Consider the following 21,092-nt stretch of genomic DNA (forward strand, 5'->3'; position numbering starts at 1 on the left):
TCGATCAAAAAAATTAACATATCTAGATTGATCTTTGTTTCGGTTTGATACATAACTTTCTCATAAGAAAGGAATAGTAGATTTTGCAAGAGTCGTAAATTGCATTTGTGAAATTTATTGAGGAAGGACATGCATATAAAGATAAGCAAGTTAGTTCTTCAGGCTTCTTGTAGAATATGGCAATAGAATGAATTTTTTTCTCAAGACTGTATCGTTTTGCTCTTTGGTTTTATTAAAAAGAAGCGAAAGACATGGTACAACATAAAAGACGTATATTACATGTTACGAACGTCGAAAGAGAAACACACAAACATGCGTTCATATTTAAGTGTCGATATCTAAGGAAATCGTTAGCGCTGTCTGCGCGGACTCGTGGCACCCGTGGAATCATCTTTCGTGACGCAAAACGACTGTTCTGCAAACTCATTTCCCTCGCCAGGACTCCCGCCGAGTGGACGGCACTGCTAAATTAATAAAATAAATACATCGCGTTTCCTTCGCCCGCGAATTCATATTCGAACGAAGTACTTGTCAGGCAAAGAAAACACTTCGTTAGCGCTTTCGAGTGAAAAATCAGCCGTTAAACATGTTAAAAATCGTCATTGTTTCCTACAATTATTTTCTCTTCGACACAATGCGTTGACAAATTTTGATAGAAAAAATATTATCGAGATGTATTCCGTAGCAGGTGCCAATACGTCCGCTCGTGATGCAGTGGAGAATTTTTTTTTTCTTACGAATTAACTTACTAATGATCTAATTTCAAATATATACACTATATGTACATTTTTAATTATGATATTGATCAGTCGAGTTAATAGATTCTCAATGACAGCTATTTATATTATAACATATTTCTTTTTCCCTCTACCATACATTAATTTTTCTCTGAAACGAGCGAAAAATCCTCCACTGTCACGCTTTTAATACTAATATCCCCCGTGTCCCCCGTAGCTGTATTCTTCACCCCCGGAAGAACCATGGTGGTCGTGCACTGGTACCGGCACCGGCACTTTTACGGGATACGGCACCGCTTTGGGTACCGTCACAGGGACATGCTTCGTTACGTGAACCGGCACGGGTCGTTCGACAGGCACTTTTACAGCGTAGGGCACAGGTTTCTCGACCGGGACGGGTACCGGTTTCTCCACGGGATATGGCGCCGGTACCGGTACCTTAACATGAACGGGCACAGGCTTCTCTACAGGTACAGCCACCGGTCGCTCTACGTGCACTTTGACCGGATAGGGTACCTTCTTTTCTACCGGATAGGGTACCGGCTTCTCGACGGGGACTGGATACGGCTTAACTATGTGTACCGGGTAAGGTCGCTCGACGGGCACTGTCACCGGGTACGGTACCGGCTTCTCCACGGGGAAGGGTTGCGGCACGTGTACTGGGACCTTTACGGTGTATGGTACGGGCTTTTCCACCGGGAATGGCTGCGGCACTGGTACCTTTACCGGATATGGTACTTTCTTCTCGACCGGATACGGTTGGGGCACGTATACTTTGTAGGGTACTGGTCTCTCCACCGGTACGTGTACTGGATAGGGTACCTTCTTTTCGACAGGATACGGTTGCGGTATGTGAATCGGTACCTTGACGAATACCTTTACCGGGACTGGTATCTTCTTCTCGATGGGATACGGCTGTGGTACTGGTACTTTAACGGGATACGGTACTTCCTTCTCCACTGGATAATGAACCTTCTTCTCAACCGGATAAGGTACCTTTTCGGTCTTCACGATCGTGATCTGTTTGATCTTGCCGCCGTCGTCGCCTCCGCCCCCGCCGTATCCACCGTCTCCACCGCCGTATCCACCGTCTCCACCGCCGTATCCACCATCTCCACCGCCGTATCCACCATCTCCACCGCCGTATCCACCATCTCCACCGCCGATATCGTGACCACCCTCGAAACCGCCTCCGCCGCCGTAATCTCCACCACCGTAATCGCCGCCGCCATAGCCGCCCTCTTCATGTCCCCCGTAACCTCCCTCGATGTGACTCAACCCGCGCTTCTCCTGTTTCTTCTCCGTGGCCTCGGCATTTTCGTTTGATTCAATCTTCTTAGTCTGTTTCTCCTCGCACACGGCCAAGGCCAGCAGCCCCACTAATAGCGCGAGAAACTGTAATATATCGATAGAAATGCTGTATCGATTATACCAATCGCTTCAATGCTATGTCTTTTGGATGAAAAAATACTTTTTATGAACTAGATATAATTGTTAATATGTTTTGAATAATATGTGTCAGAGATTACATATATAAAACATTGACCATTCGATAAATTTTTGTTCTTTGATCGTGAACTTTATCGCTTTTGTTACGATTTACATCAAGGAGAAATATCGATAAATTTTAGTTGCGATTAATTTGATTTAAAAAAATCGCACGACTATCGTCATCTTTACTTCAAACGAAATCTTAAATTTAAAAAGATGATGCAAAAGAACTAAGCCGATTTAATTTGCATAATTAATGGAAGCTAATTCCATCCAGTGTGACTTACCAAAATTCTCATGTCTACCAGGTCTTTCACGATCTAGTTAAAGTCCAGACTTTACTGGATGCTTCCCCCCAAGGTACCACCGTCTTTATAGTCCGCTTTCCCCCAACGCGTATTAAGCGAGCCCCTCTGCGCTCTCACGGAAAAGTGAAACACACGTCTGGCGTTCGCCCGACGTACTTAGCGTTATGGTATTTTTTTTTTTATGAATTCTAGACATACAGTCGGTGCTTCCATAATCGTGTCTAACGGTGTAGCAACCGTGGAAAATTGAATACCGGAAGTTACAACGATGATATTCAAAAATTCAAGAGAATACGTGATATAGAAAATATGTGTCGTAAAAAAAGATGTTCCATGACTATTATTCATTTGGAATAAATGCATATCCGAAATTTAAGGAAATGGTTAAAAACAGATGGACAGTTTTATAACGACTAATTGTAAAATATATACTATGAATGAGATAATCTTCTGCCAAAAGAATTAATGTCTGCAAAGAAAATATTCTAAGATTTAAGATAAAGAGTATTAATTGTTTTGCTCTTCTGTTAAATTTTACACGTAATGATTAATCCTTTTTAGTCTTGTTCACCTACGCCATTGGATACGTTTCCATTCCTCCCCTACTGTCATCTCCCTTCTCTTTGCAACCTCCCTCTTCCTCCTTCCGCCGTTTTACATCTCGTGGAAGTTTCTCGCCCGTATATCGCTGTCCGGCAGGACTCTCCCTCTCCATATCCGGTCCCCACAGAAGAACGAACAAGACGCGGCAGTGATTGCGGCAAGCTTCATACGAGTTCTCTCAGCCGAGACGATAGACACCTAACGGTCTCTCCAGCTCTCTGAGGGAGAGAGCGAGAGGAAGAGCTAGGAAGAAAGACAGAAAAAGTTGTGGACAAGAGAGGAGAGAGAGAGAGAGAGAGAGAGAGGGGCGACGCAATATGTACAAAGAGAAGATATAAATTCTAGAATGTTGATGTGAGATCGACCGCATTATAATGTGCCGTTTACTAGGTGCGTTGTACGGTAATTTCCGATTTTTGAGACTTGCTTGAAATAAGAAATACGAGATTCTTAAACAAACAATGCGAGAAAATAGCCAGGAATAATATTTAACATTCTGTGACGAACGTAATTGTGATTGAATTTTGAATATGCAGAGAGTTTTTAATTACTCGTTATAATTAAAAAATATACTAAAAAAATTATTGATTATGTATATTAATAAGCAAATAACAAGAGAAAGGAAAAATTTTAAATTAATAAATATAATTTAATATTATTCTAATTATTTAAAAGTAAAAAATGGAAATATAAAAAAATATCTAAATTGGATTCAAACACATAACAAATTCTCTTAATAATTTTTTCGTAAAAAAAATGTTCGATTAAAACACTGAAAATATATTTATATAACTTTCCACTTTATTATAATTCTTGCTCAAAATCTTAATCCTTAATTGTTAATTTAAATAAAGATGGATACATCTGTGAGTTACATTCTAATAAAACTATATAGCGAAAAATATAAAAAATAGTAAGCGAAACTAATATAGCTGAAAGAGAAAAAAGTATATGCTTGAATAAGTCGGCTAAAAGATTAGAATTCAAATTTATAATTTTTAAATATTCTTAGTGATGCTCTGATACACAATCAATTTCATTGATTAATAGAGATTACATATATACCATAAAATTTATGCAATTCCTTCATTTAAATTATGTTAAAGTAAAACAAGGAATCATTTTATTTTCTCAGATTACGCTATTAACAAGAAAGGCAAAATTCAATACACATTTCATGACAAAAACACTTTATTATCACAGTTTCAGATTTTTTTTCCGAGCAAGTACAAATAAGGAAGTAATAAATAGGAACATAATTCCAGTTATATATTTCATTTCTTTCACTTTATTCATACATAAGTTGTTTGGGAAAATCAATTATTCATACATCAATGGTTATACTAATAGAAAAAAATTTCATGTTGCGCAATTTTATATATATACTATATACTTGTGTATCCTTTATACATAACTCTATTAATTATAATAAAAACCAATACGTCGCTATCTCATAACAGTATTAAAATGATAAATAATATAAACATCTGCAGCTTGAATGAGTCATGATCTAATCATTGCAATCGCTGTCATTCATTGTCAGCGTTTTCGCTTTCTATCAGATTTTCCTTTTTCTTAGTATCATCTTAATCCTTCTAATCGAGTTTGATAGGAAACAGTAATTATACGACATAAGGAAAGGACTTTTTTAATAGATCGAATGTTCTGCCTCGTCTTGTACCTCATAAGATTTGTCCAAGGGACAAATATTTTGATTGAAACAGAAAGATTTTATTATTTCTATCGGCACGGATTTTTTCATAGTATACGAGGATCTTTAATGGCTACCGGAACTGGTTTCTCTATTAGATACGGTTTGTTTACAGATATTTTGATTTTTATCGGATATGGTTTAGACACTTTTATCGAATACGGTCTAGTTATTTCTATAGGATACAGTTTCGACACTGTGGTACCGGATATAGTCAGTCAAGGATGACCTTCATCGGTAGCACTACTTTCTTCTTGATCTTGTACACGATCTACACCTTGATCGACGCTTTAATCTTGTAAGGTATCGATTTGTTGACAATACATAGCTACAGTAACCGGTACTTCAACTTTATACGATACGGGATTGTTGAGCTTCACTATAAAGAACTTGTCTTGACGTAATAAGGCTCTTTTGGTACTTCGACAGGTATTTATATAGACTTTCATCCGATAGAGCACCTTTTCCTCTATTGCATAAGGCTGTGACATGGGTATTTTAATCTCGTGCGAAACATGTTTATAGATCGGATACGGAATCTTCTTTACGTCACAGGTACTGATAATTTTTTCTTCACAATTACAATTTTTTTGTACAACTTTTACGATTATCTCAATTAATATTCTCAAGGAACTATATGTTTCTCGGAAATCTTCTTCTAATTTCTGAAATTGATCTACTAGACCATGACGAAAGCTTCTATTTCTCATATTTTTAGGGGTAAATCTTGAATATGTACTCCAATCGCTCACATCTTTCTCTGATTCTTCTTCATCATTCATTGGATTGTATCTGTCATAATCATCATACTCTTTTTCTTTTCGCGGGTCTTTCCTGATATTGAAATAGAACTCACGGATAATCTTGGATTCTGTAGTGATATTTCCATTATTGAAGGCCTTTTCCATTGCTCTTTCGGCTGCTTTTTCGGCTGCTTTTTCCACAGCAAGTTTCCCGGCTCTTTCAAGTTTCTCTCTGCCAGCCGATGATATAACGATAGCAAGACTTAGAAATAGTATAAAACACTGCCGCTGTTTAAAAAAAATATGTTATATGGAATTATAAAAATATTTAGATATTAGAAATTTTCAATATAATAATCATTGATCAAATTATCATGGAGGGCATCAAATAATACTGTTTTTATTAATTTTTAAATAAATGTTAAATTTATTCTTATCCTTTATTGAATAAAGTTCTTCACTTTTTTTAAAAAAAAGAAATATTTTTAGTCAAAAATTTCTAAATATTTAAATTCGATATGAAATAATTAAATTTATCTTACGAACTTAGACAGAATAAAGTTGACAGTTATTACAAGGAAAATTAATAATTATATCAAGCTACCTGATATCCCATGATGGCGTTTTTACAATAGATCAATTTGTATTAAATTCAAACAGAAAGATATCTTATTATTATTTACATATCATAGACTACTTTCTCTAGTTGAACATTTATAGCTTTGCAGAACCTATTCGTGATAATTATCTACGCTTAAACGATCATCATTATTTTATAGGCTGTAAATGCTGCAAATTTATTCGCAAAGAATGAATCGTGCTATCTATTTTAAAGTTGGAATGAAACGCGAAATGCGTAAATAGCTTGAATCACGAGAACTGTCGCTTCTAAAAGAAAGATAAAAAAACCTGTATGAAAAAAATTTTAATTGAACTAAATTTTTAGCTTATATCAAGTTTTATTGCTATCAAAATTAATACCTATTTTATAAAATTTATAATAATAGATTACAATAAATTTATTAGTTTAAAAGAAATGATAATAATAGTTCCTATGTAGAATCAAATGCTCAAAGAAAATTTCTATACTGTTTTATATTATAATATAAATATTTTATATTATAATATAAGAATAAAGATTTCAAAGATTTCTACAGAGACAAATTATTTGATCTATGATAAAGAAACGCATTTATTCATGTTCTAATTCATTAATCTATACAAAAAAAAATCTAGATTAAAGTTATTTACGATTGATTTATGAAAGCGATTGATTTATGAATAGAGTACTTTCTATATTATTGAATCATAAAACTAACTAATCTTTGTATATACGGAGTTTTATCTTTCCAGATCATTCGATCATATTTTTTAACAAATACTAATTTATTAATTTTTTCTTTTTTTATCGATTAAATTTTCGATAATAGTTTTCCTAATCTTTCGCTAAATCTCGATACATAAAATTCTGCAAGTGATATGTGAATAGTGATAAAAATAAATAAATAAATTTATAAGAAAGAAATAAAATTAGAAAAATATTATAATTCATCATATTTAAAATTAGAAAAATTAATAAATTAGATAAACAATTTATGTATTAAGTCTTTCATACTCTATATATTAAATAATCACTTATAGTCAAGTGGTTAGATAACCCGTAGAACATTTGTATTAACGCACTGATATGTATAGGAAATGTGCATAGGTCTTTTCTGTTACAAACAATGTATCGCATATGTATCGCTCGACACTTTCTTTTGTAACAAATTGAATAATTCGATCAAATTTCTCGGATCAGTAACACTAGTGAAACCGAAACCGGTGTAAATGCGCTCTCCACATATCTTACCTTCTCGTAGGTGCACAAAACTTTCCCGCTTTGGCAGCGGTTGTACACCACTTAACTTATACGCTTCTCGAAACTTTCTTCTCTGATACTTCCCGGAGGTATAATCGAAGAAAAAAAATACTTTCGTCATTCGGACAATGACAGCTTCAGCTAAGCGCTTTATCTTATTGCTTTCATTTTTTCTATATTAACAATATAGTAAAAAGGCGTGTCGCTTATTTACTCATCATAATCTTGATATATAATTACAATATCTCGAATATTATATACATAAATTACGCCTATCCTATCTTTGCAACACGGAAGAACCTAATATAAGTGAAATCGTAACACGAGTCGCTTTGGATACTTATTACATGAACTATATAATCATTTATTTCGTAAATTTTACAGTCGCTATAAAGAAAATCATGATATGATATAAGAGCGATATGTTTATAATTGTTTCACGTATAAGTACATTAACTGGATTCTATTCCACACCTGTTTTACAAAAAATTGTAAAGTATATATACGGATTTATGAATATAAATGTATTTCGAAATTAAGTTAAAAGTATAAAAAATTATATATAATCGATTATAAAAATTTACATCTAGTATTTAAATAATTAAAATTTTAAGGAAAAAAACGGTACTTTTTTTTTAGTAAACATATAACATATGTCATATATACTTATAATTCTTGAAAGTTTAGATTCGTACTAGTACGAATACCTCTCGTACGAAAGGTTAGATTCGTAACTAGTTTGTATTATAAATCTAAGCAATCTATGTATTATCATAACTTCTTTACTTTGAGATTATTACGAATTAAAAAGAAAGTTGTATTATTTATAATACATGCGCATATATTTGGTATATTTTTACGAAGTACTAATTTCAGATCAGATATTACATATTTTCATATTTATATTATAATTTATACGCGATATGCCTTTTATATTTATAATTTATAAAATAGGAAAAAAAGTGTTATTAATTATTAATATCTTACTAAAGAATTAGATCAATTCATGATTTTATAAATTTTAATTATATATATTATATATATTTATATATATATAAATTTTAATTATATATATATATATATATATATATATATATACTTACATTATATGAAATCTTATGGTAATGCGGAACATTCCGTAATCAGATTCAGGGTCAATGTCGAAAGACTGTTGTTTTGCAGAAATCAATTACATTCCATCGATCCTCGTCTCGCTATAATTACGCGGTGAAAGTGACTGGAATTAAACCGATGACAAGAAGAGACTTTAATGATTGACTTGGGAAAGCTTTAATGATTAAACAAATATCTTAAGAAGTTAATTATCTATATATTATTAATTAATTTAATTTAATATATATTGATTCAATTAGATTTTAGTACCAGTTCCTATTTTTAATTACCTTCATTTTTATGAGTTAATTGTTTATAATAATATGTTATAAAACTGTTTTATAATAGTGACAGCGATAAAAAAAACATTAATTTAATTACATTAAATTTTTTTTAACTGAATCATTTTGCATCTGGAATATTATACTATAGCATCTAGAATCTATATAGTAATTACATTTCCTTAAAAGAATAATATTACATAATATTTTATAATATTTTCAACAACAATCATTTATTTTCATAGTTTACAATATTTGGAAAAAATATGTATAAATATGTATAATCAGAATAATTCCATTAGTAACTATATAAATAAAATGTATTATAACAACAATACGGAAAATAATATTTTAAAAGATAATGTATAAGATAATTTTATTATCTTATGTAGTTATATACACATACATTCAAGTAAAGAAAAATCCGTATAAAGTAAATAAATTTCTTTTCAAGAAATCAATAATAAATACTGACTTCTATATTCTGGTTCTATATTATGTATATTTTATATAGTTCTACATTTTGTATTAAAAATTTGGCAGTTATATATCCTCAATCTTCAAAATTATATATTCAGGATTTGATGAAAATTAATTAATTAATCAACAAAGCCTCTAGCAGCTATAATTCTATTAACATCTTCTATTGAAATCTTCTATTGACATCTATTTAATTTATTTTCAAGAATGACTACATTCTTTAAGTTTAGTATTTCATGTATAATTTCTGTGCTCTACCTGTTCATTTATTGGCACCTCGACTGGTATATTAACCGGATAAGGAATAGGTCTTTCGATGTGATGAACCACTTTGTTTACGTCAATCGGTATAGGCCTGTGCACTGGTATCTTCACCGGTACTGGTACGAATTTGTCTACAAAATATGGTACTTCTTTTTCGACCGGATATGGTGCTGGTACGGGAACATTTACCTTGACCAACACTGGCTTGTCCACCGTGACTGGTATCGGCCTTTCTACATGAACTTTGACTGGTACAGGAATCGGTTTCTCAACAGGATACGGAACTGGCTTCACGATCGGGACCGGATATGGCTTTGGTACTCGAACCGGTATCGGTTTATCCACCGCGATTTTCACAGGATAATGAACGACTTTCTCGACTGGATACGGTTGAGGTACATGTACCGGTATCTTCACCGGTACTGGTATCTTCCGTTCTATGGGAAATGGATCTGGTACCGGAATCTTTACTTCATAATGTATTTTCTTCTCGATGGGATATGGTTTTGGTACATATATCTTAACTGGGACGGGATGATCTACTGGTACCTTAATCGGATACGGAATCTTTTTGATGACCGGTACTGGTTGCGGAATTTTAACGGGAACTTTAACGAGGACCTTTACGGGATAAAGTATTTTTTTTTCAATCGCGTACGGCTGCGGGACAGGCACTTTAACTGGATACGATATTTTCTTAATCACGGGATATCGGATAGTTTTTTCTACGGGGTACGGCACTGCGATTTTCTTTATAATCGTTATGGTTTTATGCTTCTCGTGTACATGATGATCTAGTGCTTTATTATTGTGTATATTTTGTTCATCTCCTCCACCATTCGATTCATGACCATAATTGTTTGGCAATTCATACTCATTTTTAGGTCCATTTTCAAAATATACAATATGAGATTCTGAAACTGAAATTAACCTTTTTTATAAATTGTATTTAATAGTTTTCTTTAAAATTAATTATGCCATTTATCAAGATATTGAATAAATTCAATAAAAAAATTATAAGATAATTATAATAATAATATTTTATAAATACATTAAAACTTTTTCACTTTTTTTAATATTCTGTATTTATCATCTTTATGTGTATCGAAATTTAATTACTAAATATTAAATCACATCTAAAAGATATGTAATGTAAATAAACAAATATATCAGTTCTTACATTATTAACTTTATCAAAAACGCGTATTAGAATACTTACGTTCATTATCTTTTGACTGATCTAGTTTGATCTTATGTATATCGTTTGTATGAATGTTTCCTTCTGCAATATTAATTCTATTATGCCTTATGTGATAAGGCATAATTTGATACTTTTGTTGTGCTTTAGGAAGATGATCGTACTTATATACGTATTTATTAAGGTTGTCATGAAATGGAAAAGTTGACACCATAGCCACAAAGAGTGATAATAAAAGTATCCCATATTCCTGCAACTAGCAAAACCCATATAATGTCATCTATTGCATGTTTTGGTGCAGAATAAATAAAACTATTTAAAAATATTTTTATAACTTACATCCTATTTCTTTTTCTAAGAGTAAAAAAATTTCATTTGCGTAAAAATAAAAATAATATTTTTCTAAAATATATTTTATGTTAATTATTTAAATAAAATATAAATCAAATTGATATATTTATTTTTAAAAAAAAGAGAAGATATGGATCTCATTTACGTAAATAAAAAAAAATATTTTTTTCAAAGAAATTATTGTATCAAGTTTGAAAAGACAAAATTAAATTGTAATCAAAACATCTACTTTATTAATAAAATGTTTGTAAAATAAAAAAAATTGATAGAAACAAACATTTTCATTTAATTTTAAAAAGCTTTTTTTCCTGACATATGCTCTTTTTAATAAAATAGCAAATTCTGTTATTTTAATACATCACAAAAACAATATCATAAAAAGAATAAAATAGATTTATGAAAGAATTTCTATCACACTTTAACAACACATTATGATTTTATTTTAAAAAGAATTTGACACACAAACACTATTTGAAAAAAAAATTCTGCACAATGTGACATAATTTCAACACTTATTCACAAAAAACTAATGTTTCCAATGGTATAAGAACATACTGTATGTCTCATCCTGAACAAGATAATAGAACAATCTCTTGGAAAAAATCTTCAATCTCCTTGCTCGAGTAAAGAGTAAATAGATCAGTTGTATACTTTTACCATCTTATATATATGGTTGCTACGAATACGTTGTAGTTATTAATCTAGAGACGCACGCAATATCTTCTTCAAGAGGGGATAATCACTTTCGCGTTATTACTCGCGTGAGTGAAATTGTCTTTTCTGAAACAGTAAAAATGGGAAAACACTAGCATGCGCTGATTTTAATAGATTTACTTGTGAAGGGAGTAATATTTATTGTTTCAAGGTAATAAAAATCGTTCACTTCTTTTATAGAATCTTGACATTCTCTCGGATCGATTCTCTTAATCATGATCTTGAAACAATAGTAAACATTGTTGTGTAAAATAATAGAAATAATAGAAAATTATTACTATTTAAAAAGAAATCAAAATAATAACAACAAAATATAAAAATAAGACTCACAGAGAAAATTTTTGTGAAATCGTCGAATGTCATAGAAGCAATTTTCTGAAAATTTAATAAGAATAGCTCGATTACTTTTTACTCATATTTCAATTATCTTTATTTTTATCGCTAAAGTCCATATAATACTCTTACTATAACGCATGGCGGAGCCTATTACCGGAAACATAATCGGTCACTTGGAAATAAACCTAAATCCAGTAAACTAGAATTTGCAGTTACGCATCGCTGCTTCGCCAAGATAACGTCCTGAACAGAAAGAGAAAAATGTCAAAGACCTTTTCATATCGATGCGGAAACTTGTATGGGAAAACCAGTTACAGCTATCGTTAAAAAATGACCGCTTGACATTTTGCCATAAATCATGATTACATATTACTTCGCAGAGATTAATTATTAGAGATAATTCAGATAGCAAAGTAAACGCATTACAATGCACGTGCAATTAGCATTACAATGAACGTGCATTAATTAATTTTAAATTACATAAACATTTTCATCGATATTGAGTTATATAATTACGAATTAATATTTAATTTTTTAACACTTAAGAATAATAAAAAAAAGTTTATACATAATATTGGCATTAATTAAATTACAAACCATTTATTAATTGTTGTTTATTATTAATTTGCTTATTGGATTCTTAAGCCACGCCATTGTAGTAAAAGTAGACATATTATTTAGGACGATCTCTTATCTGGATTCATTCAAGATGATATCGTAAATCAAATGTTTTCATGAAAGATATTAAAGGAGCAATAATGATATGTTGTGAAGCATTTAAATGTATTTACATTTTAAATGTATTTTGAAATGTGCGATTTTATAAATGTAAGACAAATTTTCCAATTTTTTCACCATCTCAAGGAGAAAATAATGATCGCATTGCTTCACATCCTTTTGCATGAATTTTGCGATCTGCACGCGATCCTAATCGTGGATCACTGATTTTCATTATTATTTTTCAATGTGTTTGCATGTCAAATATTTAACGCTCGACAGCAACCACATGGCTGTAATTAGCTGTACAATCTAGACGTCGTTACTCAGAGAAAAAATGATTCGTGCCTTTTCAAGATAGATCGCGAACATGGAGAGAGTTTATCGTTTGATAGGACGAGTCTTCGAAGATGCATAGACTGCAGAGAAACGCAACGTGATGTGAAAAAAGCTGCACTAATAAATGACTTGTTAACATTGTAATGCGAGAATGCAGTTGGTTTCTTGCAGTGACGATGGTATTAAGGTTCTTTTAAATGAATATTCACGGGAATTCGTTGTACGTATGTTGAAGGAGGAAGTCGAGAGCGGAAGCGCGAGCGATACGCTTTGAAGCTGCTTCACGCTTCCGGATATCTAGATTATGACATAAATGGGAGATTTATTGAGCGATAAACATGAGGAGATGGTACATTCTCTGTGCATAATTTATTAAATAAATAAAAATAAATAGAAATATCTATTTAGAATATAAATTTTAAATTACACAGCAAATGCTACGATAATAATAATAATTTTTCAAACATGCGATGGCTGGCTAATTAAAAAATTAGTCTTGCGTAATTAATTACGCGTAACTTTTTTCAATATACCTCTTTAATTATAATTGTTTGATATACTATGATTAAATTCTTAAACCTATGTAAATTTATGCTTATAAACACCACTAGCAAGTTAGCAATTTATTTTCAAAAATGAGAGGAAGATTTGTGAATCAAATGTTTAAACGTATTAATAAGCTCGATATCTGTAGATTAATACTAATAGACTTCGTTCATAAACTTGTTTTCACAATTAATGTCATCTTAATAATAACGAAATTTATGTGTTTTTTATGCTCATAAACTTTCTTACATCTTTAATATATAGGTTTTACCTTCACTCTCTCGAAATCGCTATGTTGATATACATGCTTTCTGCGCACATAAGATAGGAAAGACGATGTGTCTAGTAATAGGAAGCGACACTATTTTGAAAGATTGTATCTGTTATTTAATCTTCTAATTATGTCGCTGCGACCTGCTTAGTTCTCGGATACTAACACGACTCCACGTATATAATGACCAATTATAAATGTATATAATTTTTATATCGCAAAAATAAAAAACACATTATATTCAATAATCAAAACAATCTACAATAATAACAATAATAACAATGTACAATAATAACAATCAATAATCAAAATAATGTACAATAATAACAACCAATGAGTAAAAATTAGTAAAATGCAATCATTCATGATTATATTATAAATCTATATATAACAATATATGTTGCATGTTTTTCATAAAGTTAAATTTTTTTCAAATTCATTTAAAAGAATTTCTCAATTTAAAAGAAAGATATGCGGTATCTTGCAAGCAATATTGATGTATTTTAAATTGTGCTCTCTGATAGAGTCCTACTTTATATATTCTAGGCTTAAAATTACAGCAAATTATCATTCACGATAGCAATTGCAATAAATTACCCCTCTGCAAATATCAAATGCATAATCACCAAGAGCGCAAAGTGGATGCGTTTGCGTCATTACTTTCACTTATCATGCGTTCACACAATGCAATTTAATGTCTATTAATTTTGAACATAGATTGCTGCTTAAATAATAACGATCTGCAGTAACTACGGTTGATAGAGAGTGTTTCTCTCACGATATATACCTTAGGTGAATTTTACAAACTGCAATAATTTAAATTATATATCAACAGATGATAGAATCACAAGGTGATAGAAATGTATAGATATTAAAATATTTTAATAAATTAAAAATATTTTAATGAATCATATTTCAATGAGTGCATATGGTAAATTTCAGGATTATAATAATGAATAAAAATATTATATTTTTTGATATTAATTTTTACTATTAATAAGCAATGTATTTATAATCATTAGCTTATTTTTAAAAAATTGATCTCATAAAATGCTCGGAGAAAATATAATCGAAGATATTGTAATATTTAGTAACTTAATGAAATTGTTTCATTTAGACAGAATATCCTTTGCTAGAACATCTTTATTATAGCAGCAAATGTAAAAGTATCAAACTATCTTACCGGTTACTGTCGTTGAAAATAATTGAGAAAAGTACCGTTTCTTTTCCTTTTCAAAAAACAAAGTTACGTTTTCTTTCTAAATAATCCTTTCGAATCAATTACTAGATAATATAAATTCAATTACTAGATAATTAATTAAATTACTAGATAATTAATTCAATTACTAGATAATATAAAAATACCCCCTTATAATAATAAGATATACTCTTAAAAAAATTTAAATTAGGTATTGATATTTATTTGTTAAGAGAGACTATTAGATATATATTATATTTCAATTATACATGTATATATAAATTTTCCTTATTCTAATTAAAAACTTTCTTCATTTCTAATTGTATCATTTAACACTGTAAATATGCATTGACAACTCGCTTAAAAATTAAAGTGAATATTATATTAAATATCAAATAACTAATTTGCTCCTCTCACCAATGCAATTAAGTAATAGAAGATTTCATAACAAAATTATTAAATATATGAATGGATAAACATAATGTCGACAATCGCAAAAATTATTAGTTTCATTAAAATGATACGTGATACTATTAAAAAAGCAAAATTTCTAATTTAAAATAATAAATTAAATTTCATAATTTCTTATTGAATATATTTAGATATAATTAAATGAAATTTGACTTATTTTCTTCAATCTTAAATATCATAATATTCATAACAGAATTAACAATCTAATTTTCTATCATTAATTAAATGTCAAGTTAAATATCTATTAAAATTAAAAGAGAGAGAGATGTTCCATAATTTATCTCCAAAAAAGCAAGATTTTTCAATCTCGAATAATTGAAAATCTATCGAAGCTATGACATTTTAGTAACTATCAGCCTTCCCACGTTACGCTCTGATGTTCGTGATCTTAAGATCTTTATAGTGCAATATTTTTTAACGGAGGATGCAAAACATCGTGTTCGTTCCGCGTAATTGTCTTAAAAGGAATAGTTTCGCGAGTCAAGGCGAAGAGGTGCGGCGGGATAAATAAAGGAAGCGAAAGGACAGACCCGCTCCGGGTCTGTGGAAAACGGACGAAAGGGGAAGTGGATTTTACGGCAGCACGATCTTTCTCGGCGAGGCGAAGGGGAGACTCTTACTTTCAGCCTCGACGTCGCGTGCGCTAATGGCACGATTGCATAATCGTTCCCGTGATCCGGACGAGCACGTAAGTCGCCGTTCGTGAGTCAAGTGGCAAAGCCGCTTCGGCCGAAGTGGGTCGTGCAAGAAATTAGTCGCGGATGCACTTTACCTCTGCAGATATCAGGGGACCCCCGACAAAACTGAATCACGAACAACGGAATAATGAAGTTGATCAAAGCTCAATTTCGCGCGCGAATTTTTTATCTTATTGCAACCCCCAAGACAGTTTAGCATAAATCGATGTAACGATATGAAGATCCATTGCTTCTTTTGCATCATGCAAGCCACAGAAAGTTTTTCTCAAATTTCTATATAAATTTCTATATAAAATCTTCGTCTTTCTTTTTCTTTCCAAAATGAGATACAAATACATAATATAAATATATATAAACAAATATAATAATTAAGTAAATATAAATTTGTTAGTTGTTTCTATCATTTATTCGTACATATTTAACCTATACTTTGTAATATTTTCGACATTGAGAAAATACGAAAATTTCATCCAAAAGATCATGTAATCGATATTAATTAAAATCGTGGAAATTTGCATACACACGTGTGTAACATCTTACTTTATCTTATTATATCATAAATTTCCGTTGAACGCTAACTTTGTGAGAACTCTTACCTACTTATTGTTAGCTTCGTTATATTAATTTAATTAATGTATTTGGTATGGATTAAATTACATAACTTTTCTATGAAGATCACTATGGGAATTTAATCAAATTTTGATGTTTCCTGAGGGAATGTAAATATAGGATAATGAAGGTCAAAGTAATAAACTTAATTACATGTATATTGAATGTATCATATTACATCAATATATGTTTGCTTCAGAATTTCATGATGCACGGATCAATACTTAATTTTCTTGCATTTATACGCGTATACATGTGTACATACATACATACATACACAATTTAATTGCTAATAATTTACGTAAGAAAATTTAGGTGCTTAATAATATAAAGAATTTTAAGAGATGTGGAAAAGTAAGAAATTTGAGAAAAATATTATATATTATAATGGAAGAAATAAATCGTCATACATATTTTTAAAAAAAGGATAGATCTTTGATAAAATATCATTTTTATAAATATTAGAAAAATTTATCATTTTTAAATAGATCATTTCTAAATAATTTTCGATTATATCTATTAAAAATTAAAATTGTAAGGAAATAATAATGATATAAGTATAATTAGATTATATTAATTTGATAATATCGCGGAATTGACGGCGGAAACTGAATTGTTGATTTAAATATTTAACCTGCAATTTCATATTATTAATAGAATACAAAGACATTTATCGACGAATATAGAATCGTTATAGAAGAATATAACTTAAGATAATTTAAAAAGAATTGATATTAGTTTCTCAACAATGTGTAAAGCTTTTTCTGATTTGTCGCAAATTTTTAGTATAAAATATATATATATATATATATTTTTTTTTCAGTATAAAAGAATGTTTTAATATATATATTCATTAAACATCATTTTATATATTATTTAATATTATTTATATAAAATATATATTAAGTCACACTTATTTTCTCACTGTTGCTTTTGCTAATTTTGTAATATTTTTTATTTAAAAACTTCTCTTATTATATCTATATGATATATTACTTTATATACTATGCTTTCTTGTAGCATTAGAATATGTTTTATCATTTTTCTATTTGATAGTCATAAATTTAGCAATCATTGAACACATTTTGGACATGTTCATTTTCATGAATTTTTTATTTCTTTTAACATCTTTACTAATCTTTTTTAAAAAAAGGATATTATATGGGAATTAGGGTAAATAAATAAATCAGTTACAGAAGTTATATAGTCTTATATATAACTACTTTACAATAATATTTATTTGATTTTCTGTAAAAAAATACATATTTTGCTATTATCGGTACAAAAGTAAGACAAGCGAGCTCTCGAGCGAAGATCGCTAAAGAGTACATTCCTATTAATCATTCGTTCTTTCTAACTGGCACACGTTGCCGTGCCGCGCTTTCGTTGCGATTATCATGGGAATCGGAGTACGCGATCGTCTACCGGAGATCGTCTCCGATCCGATCCAGGTACAAAGTGGCGGATTTCGCTGCGCCGCACGGCAACGTTTCGAATCGGTTCTTCATATTCTAAGACAAGATCCTCGCGGTTATCCGTCATCGTGCGCGGTGGAGAGTTTCTTGTGCAACGACGACAGATGACCAACCGGGAATTGTGACATTAGTGATGACCGTATCCACCGTAGCCACCGTAGCTTATATCGCCACCCTCGTATCCACCGGAGATGTAGCCCTCGTGTCCGTGGTGTCCGTGGTGTTCGTGGTGCACCGGTACAGCTACCGGCACTTTAACCGGGTAAGGCACGGGCTTCTCTACCGGATAAGGTACGTGCTTCTCGACATGAACGGGATACGGTCTGTCGACCGGGACCTTGACTGCTACCGGCACAGGTCTCTCGACCGGATAAGGCACTGGTTTTTCGACTGGATACGGATGCGGTACTGGCACCTTAACAGCGACTGGCACGGGTTTCTCGACCGGGACGGGGTACGGCCTGTCAACTGGGACCTTCACGGGGTAAGGTACTGGCTTTTCGACTGGATAAGGCACATGCTTTTCGATGTGCACGGGGTAAGGCTTGAAAACTGGGATGTGAACGGGACGATCGACTGGGACTTTGACTGGATAAGGTACGAGCTTCTCGACCGGGTAAGGTTGAGGTATGTGAACCGGAACTTTCACTGGTACCGGGATTTGTTTCTCGACGGGATACGGCTGCGGTACTGGTACTTTTACCGGGACATGAATGTGTTTCTCTACGGGATAAGGCTGCGGTACCAAAACCTTGACCGGGACAGGACGATCGACCGGTACATGAACTGGGTAGGGAACCTTCTTCTCTACCGGATACGGCTGGGGTATGTGAACGGGCACCTTCACGAAGACCTTGACGGGATAAGGCACGTGTTTCTCGACTGGGTACGGTTGCGGTACGGGCACTTTGACGGGGACCGGTACGGGCTTCTCTACCGGATAGGGTACATGTTTCTCTACGGGATATGGCACGGCGACGTTCTTCACTACAGTCACGGTCTTTACGTGATCGTGACCATATCCACCGCCGTATCCACCGCTGTATCCACCGCCGTATCCACCGCCATATCCTCCGCTGATATATCCACCGCTGTATCCACCATATCCACCGCCGTATCCACCATGTCCACCGCCTATATCGAGGCCGATGTGTCCACCAGATCCAATATCGTATCCACCATCATAGCTGTAACCATAACCAAGACCTAACAGCCCGCGCTTCTCTTGCTTCTTCTCGCCTACGGACTTCGCTTCCACTGACTTCTCGACTTTCGCGGTCTCCTCCGACAATACTGTCGTGACCACGAGGGCGGCAACTGCCACGCAAATCTAGAAAATATGCATTATATTTTGATTAAGTGATATCTCAATTGCTATATTACCATATATATATATATATATATATATATATATATATATATATATATATATATATTACTCTCTGATATCAACCCGATACGTAAAGATTTGTAGCGAGATGTATTAATTTTGTTTATGTTTAAAAATCTATTCTAATTTAAGATTAAATACACATATATCACTACACGATGTAATAAAAATTCTTTAGAATTTTAGCAAAAATTCAGAATCAAAATGTCGTGATCAAGAAAGCGCAATAGATACGATCGTTCATTCTGCGATAAAGTAAAACTATTCAAATTGCGTAATTATCCGATATTACTATGCGGAATGCTCGTTAGAAATACACTCCGCGTACAACTTGTTCTCATAATCGGGATTCTTTAATGCATGATTTACGAGCCGAATTTATGCACGTGTTTAATCTCTCTTGAACGATCCACAACCCCGGTTATTTTCACTTGTCGTAGATATTATTATCTATCTGAGCCTCCTCGATACACGATTCACCGACGTTTCTCGCTTTCCGATAATGCAACACTAGGACGAAAAGTTGCAAACGAATCAGTTACGATGGAGGACGTACCAGGATTCTCATTTTTGCTCTCGCGATGTTCCGGGTGCGTCCAGGAGTGAACTGGATGCTGATTGCCGTCGGTTCTTGGCCTTATATACGCAGCACACTTTCGCCTTCGCCACCCGGGGCCCGTCGGGTCCGGGGCCCCAAGTCATGTACCCCCACGTTATACCTCTTTGTTCAACTATGACGATGACAGTCCTACCGTGCGAGCGACCACCACTCCCCTTTGGGACAGACACCTTACTCCCCCTCTTCAACTTCCCTATACTTACATACGCACGTACGCACGTGCGGCTACGCGCGTCGTGAAAAACAAACTCTCTTTTTTCAACAAACGGATCTCGTTTTCTTTCCTCTTCATCAAATGCTTGTGCTCGCGATGCCTGATTTTTTTTCTCACATGTCTTTGCAGGTATCTCGACTGCGCTTTAGTTTTATATGATACTTTCTCTGAGAAACGATGACATACCGATTGGCCATCGTAACGTTCCTTATATTAGTATCGGAAGCCGTCGACGAGACATCGATCGTATCCGCGTGCCTTTCCAGTTTAGGTGAACTTAGATTGACAGTATGTTAAAAAAACCTGCCTCTTCGTACGTAACGTCTCACGAGAGTTTGCATCGGACAGATTCGC

The 21,092-nt window shown here is 32.6% G+C and overlaps 4 protein-coding genes across 4 annotated transcripts in view; 1 reads left to right on the forward strand and 3 right to left on the reverse strand.

The window, feature by feature from the left end:
• Nucleotides 1–21,092, forward strand: part of LOC105258735 (angiotensin-converting enzyme) — a 49,541-nt gene that overhangs the window by 11,882 nt on the left and 16,567 nt on the right. The window lies entirely within an intron of this gene.
• Nucleotides 217–2,578, reverse strand: LOC105258734 (proline-rich protein 4). Its single transcript, XM_011270204.2, has 2 exons — nt 2,516–2,578; nt 217–2,132 (listed from the first exon to the last, which is right to left on the reverse strand). The coding sequence occupies exons 1-2, from the start codon at nt 2,525–2,527 to the stop codon at nt 930–932; spliced, it is 1,215 nt and encodes a 404-aa protein (XP_011268506.2). The 5' UTR covers nt 2,528–2,578; the 3' UTR covers nt 217–929.
• Nucleotides 9,563–14,721, reverse strand: LOC105258750 (proline-rich protein 4-like). Its single transcript, XM_025412173.1, has 3 exons — nt 14,662–14,721; nt 10,812–11,046; nt 9,563–10,512 (listed from the first exon to the last, which is right to left on the reverse strand). The coding sequence occupies exons 1-3, from the start codon at nt 14,719–14,721 to the stop codon at nt 9,563–9,565; spliced, it is 1,245 nt and encodes a 414-aa protein (XP_025267958.1).
• LOC105258733 (proline-rich protein 4) lies at nt 18,283–20,639 on the reverse strand. The gene is made up of 2 exons (XM_011270203.3): nt 20,462–20,639; nt 18,283–19,845 (listed from the first exon to the last, which is right to left on the reverse strand). The coding sequence occupies exons 1-2, from the start codon at nt 20,471–20,473 to the stop codon at nt 18,643–18,645; spliced, it is 1,215 nt and encodes a 404-aa protein (XP_011268505.2). The 5' UTR covers nt 20,474–20,639; the 3' UTR covers nt 18,283–18,642.

This window comes from Camponotus floridanus, unplaced genomic scaffold (assembly GCF_003227725.1).
Source record: "Camponotus floridanus strain SB8 unplaced genomic scaffold, Cflo_v7.5 scaffold48, whole genome shotgun sequence".
Lineage (NCBI taxonomy): Eukaryota > Metazoa > Arthropoda > Insecta > Hymenoptera > Formicidae > Camponotus > Camponotus floridanus.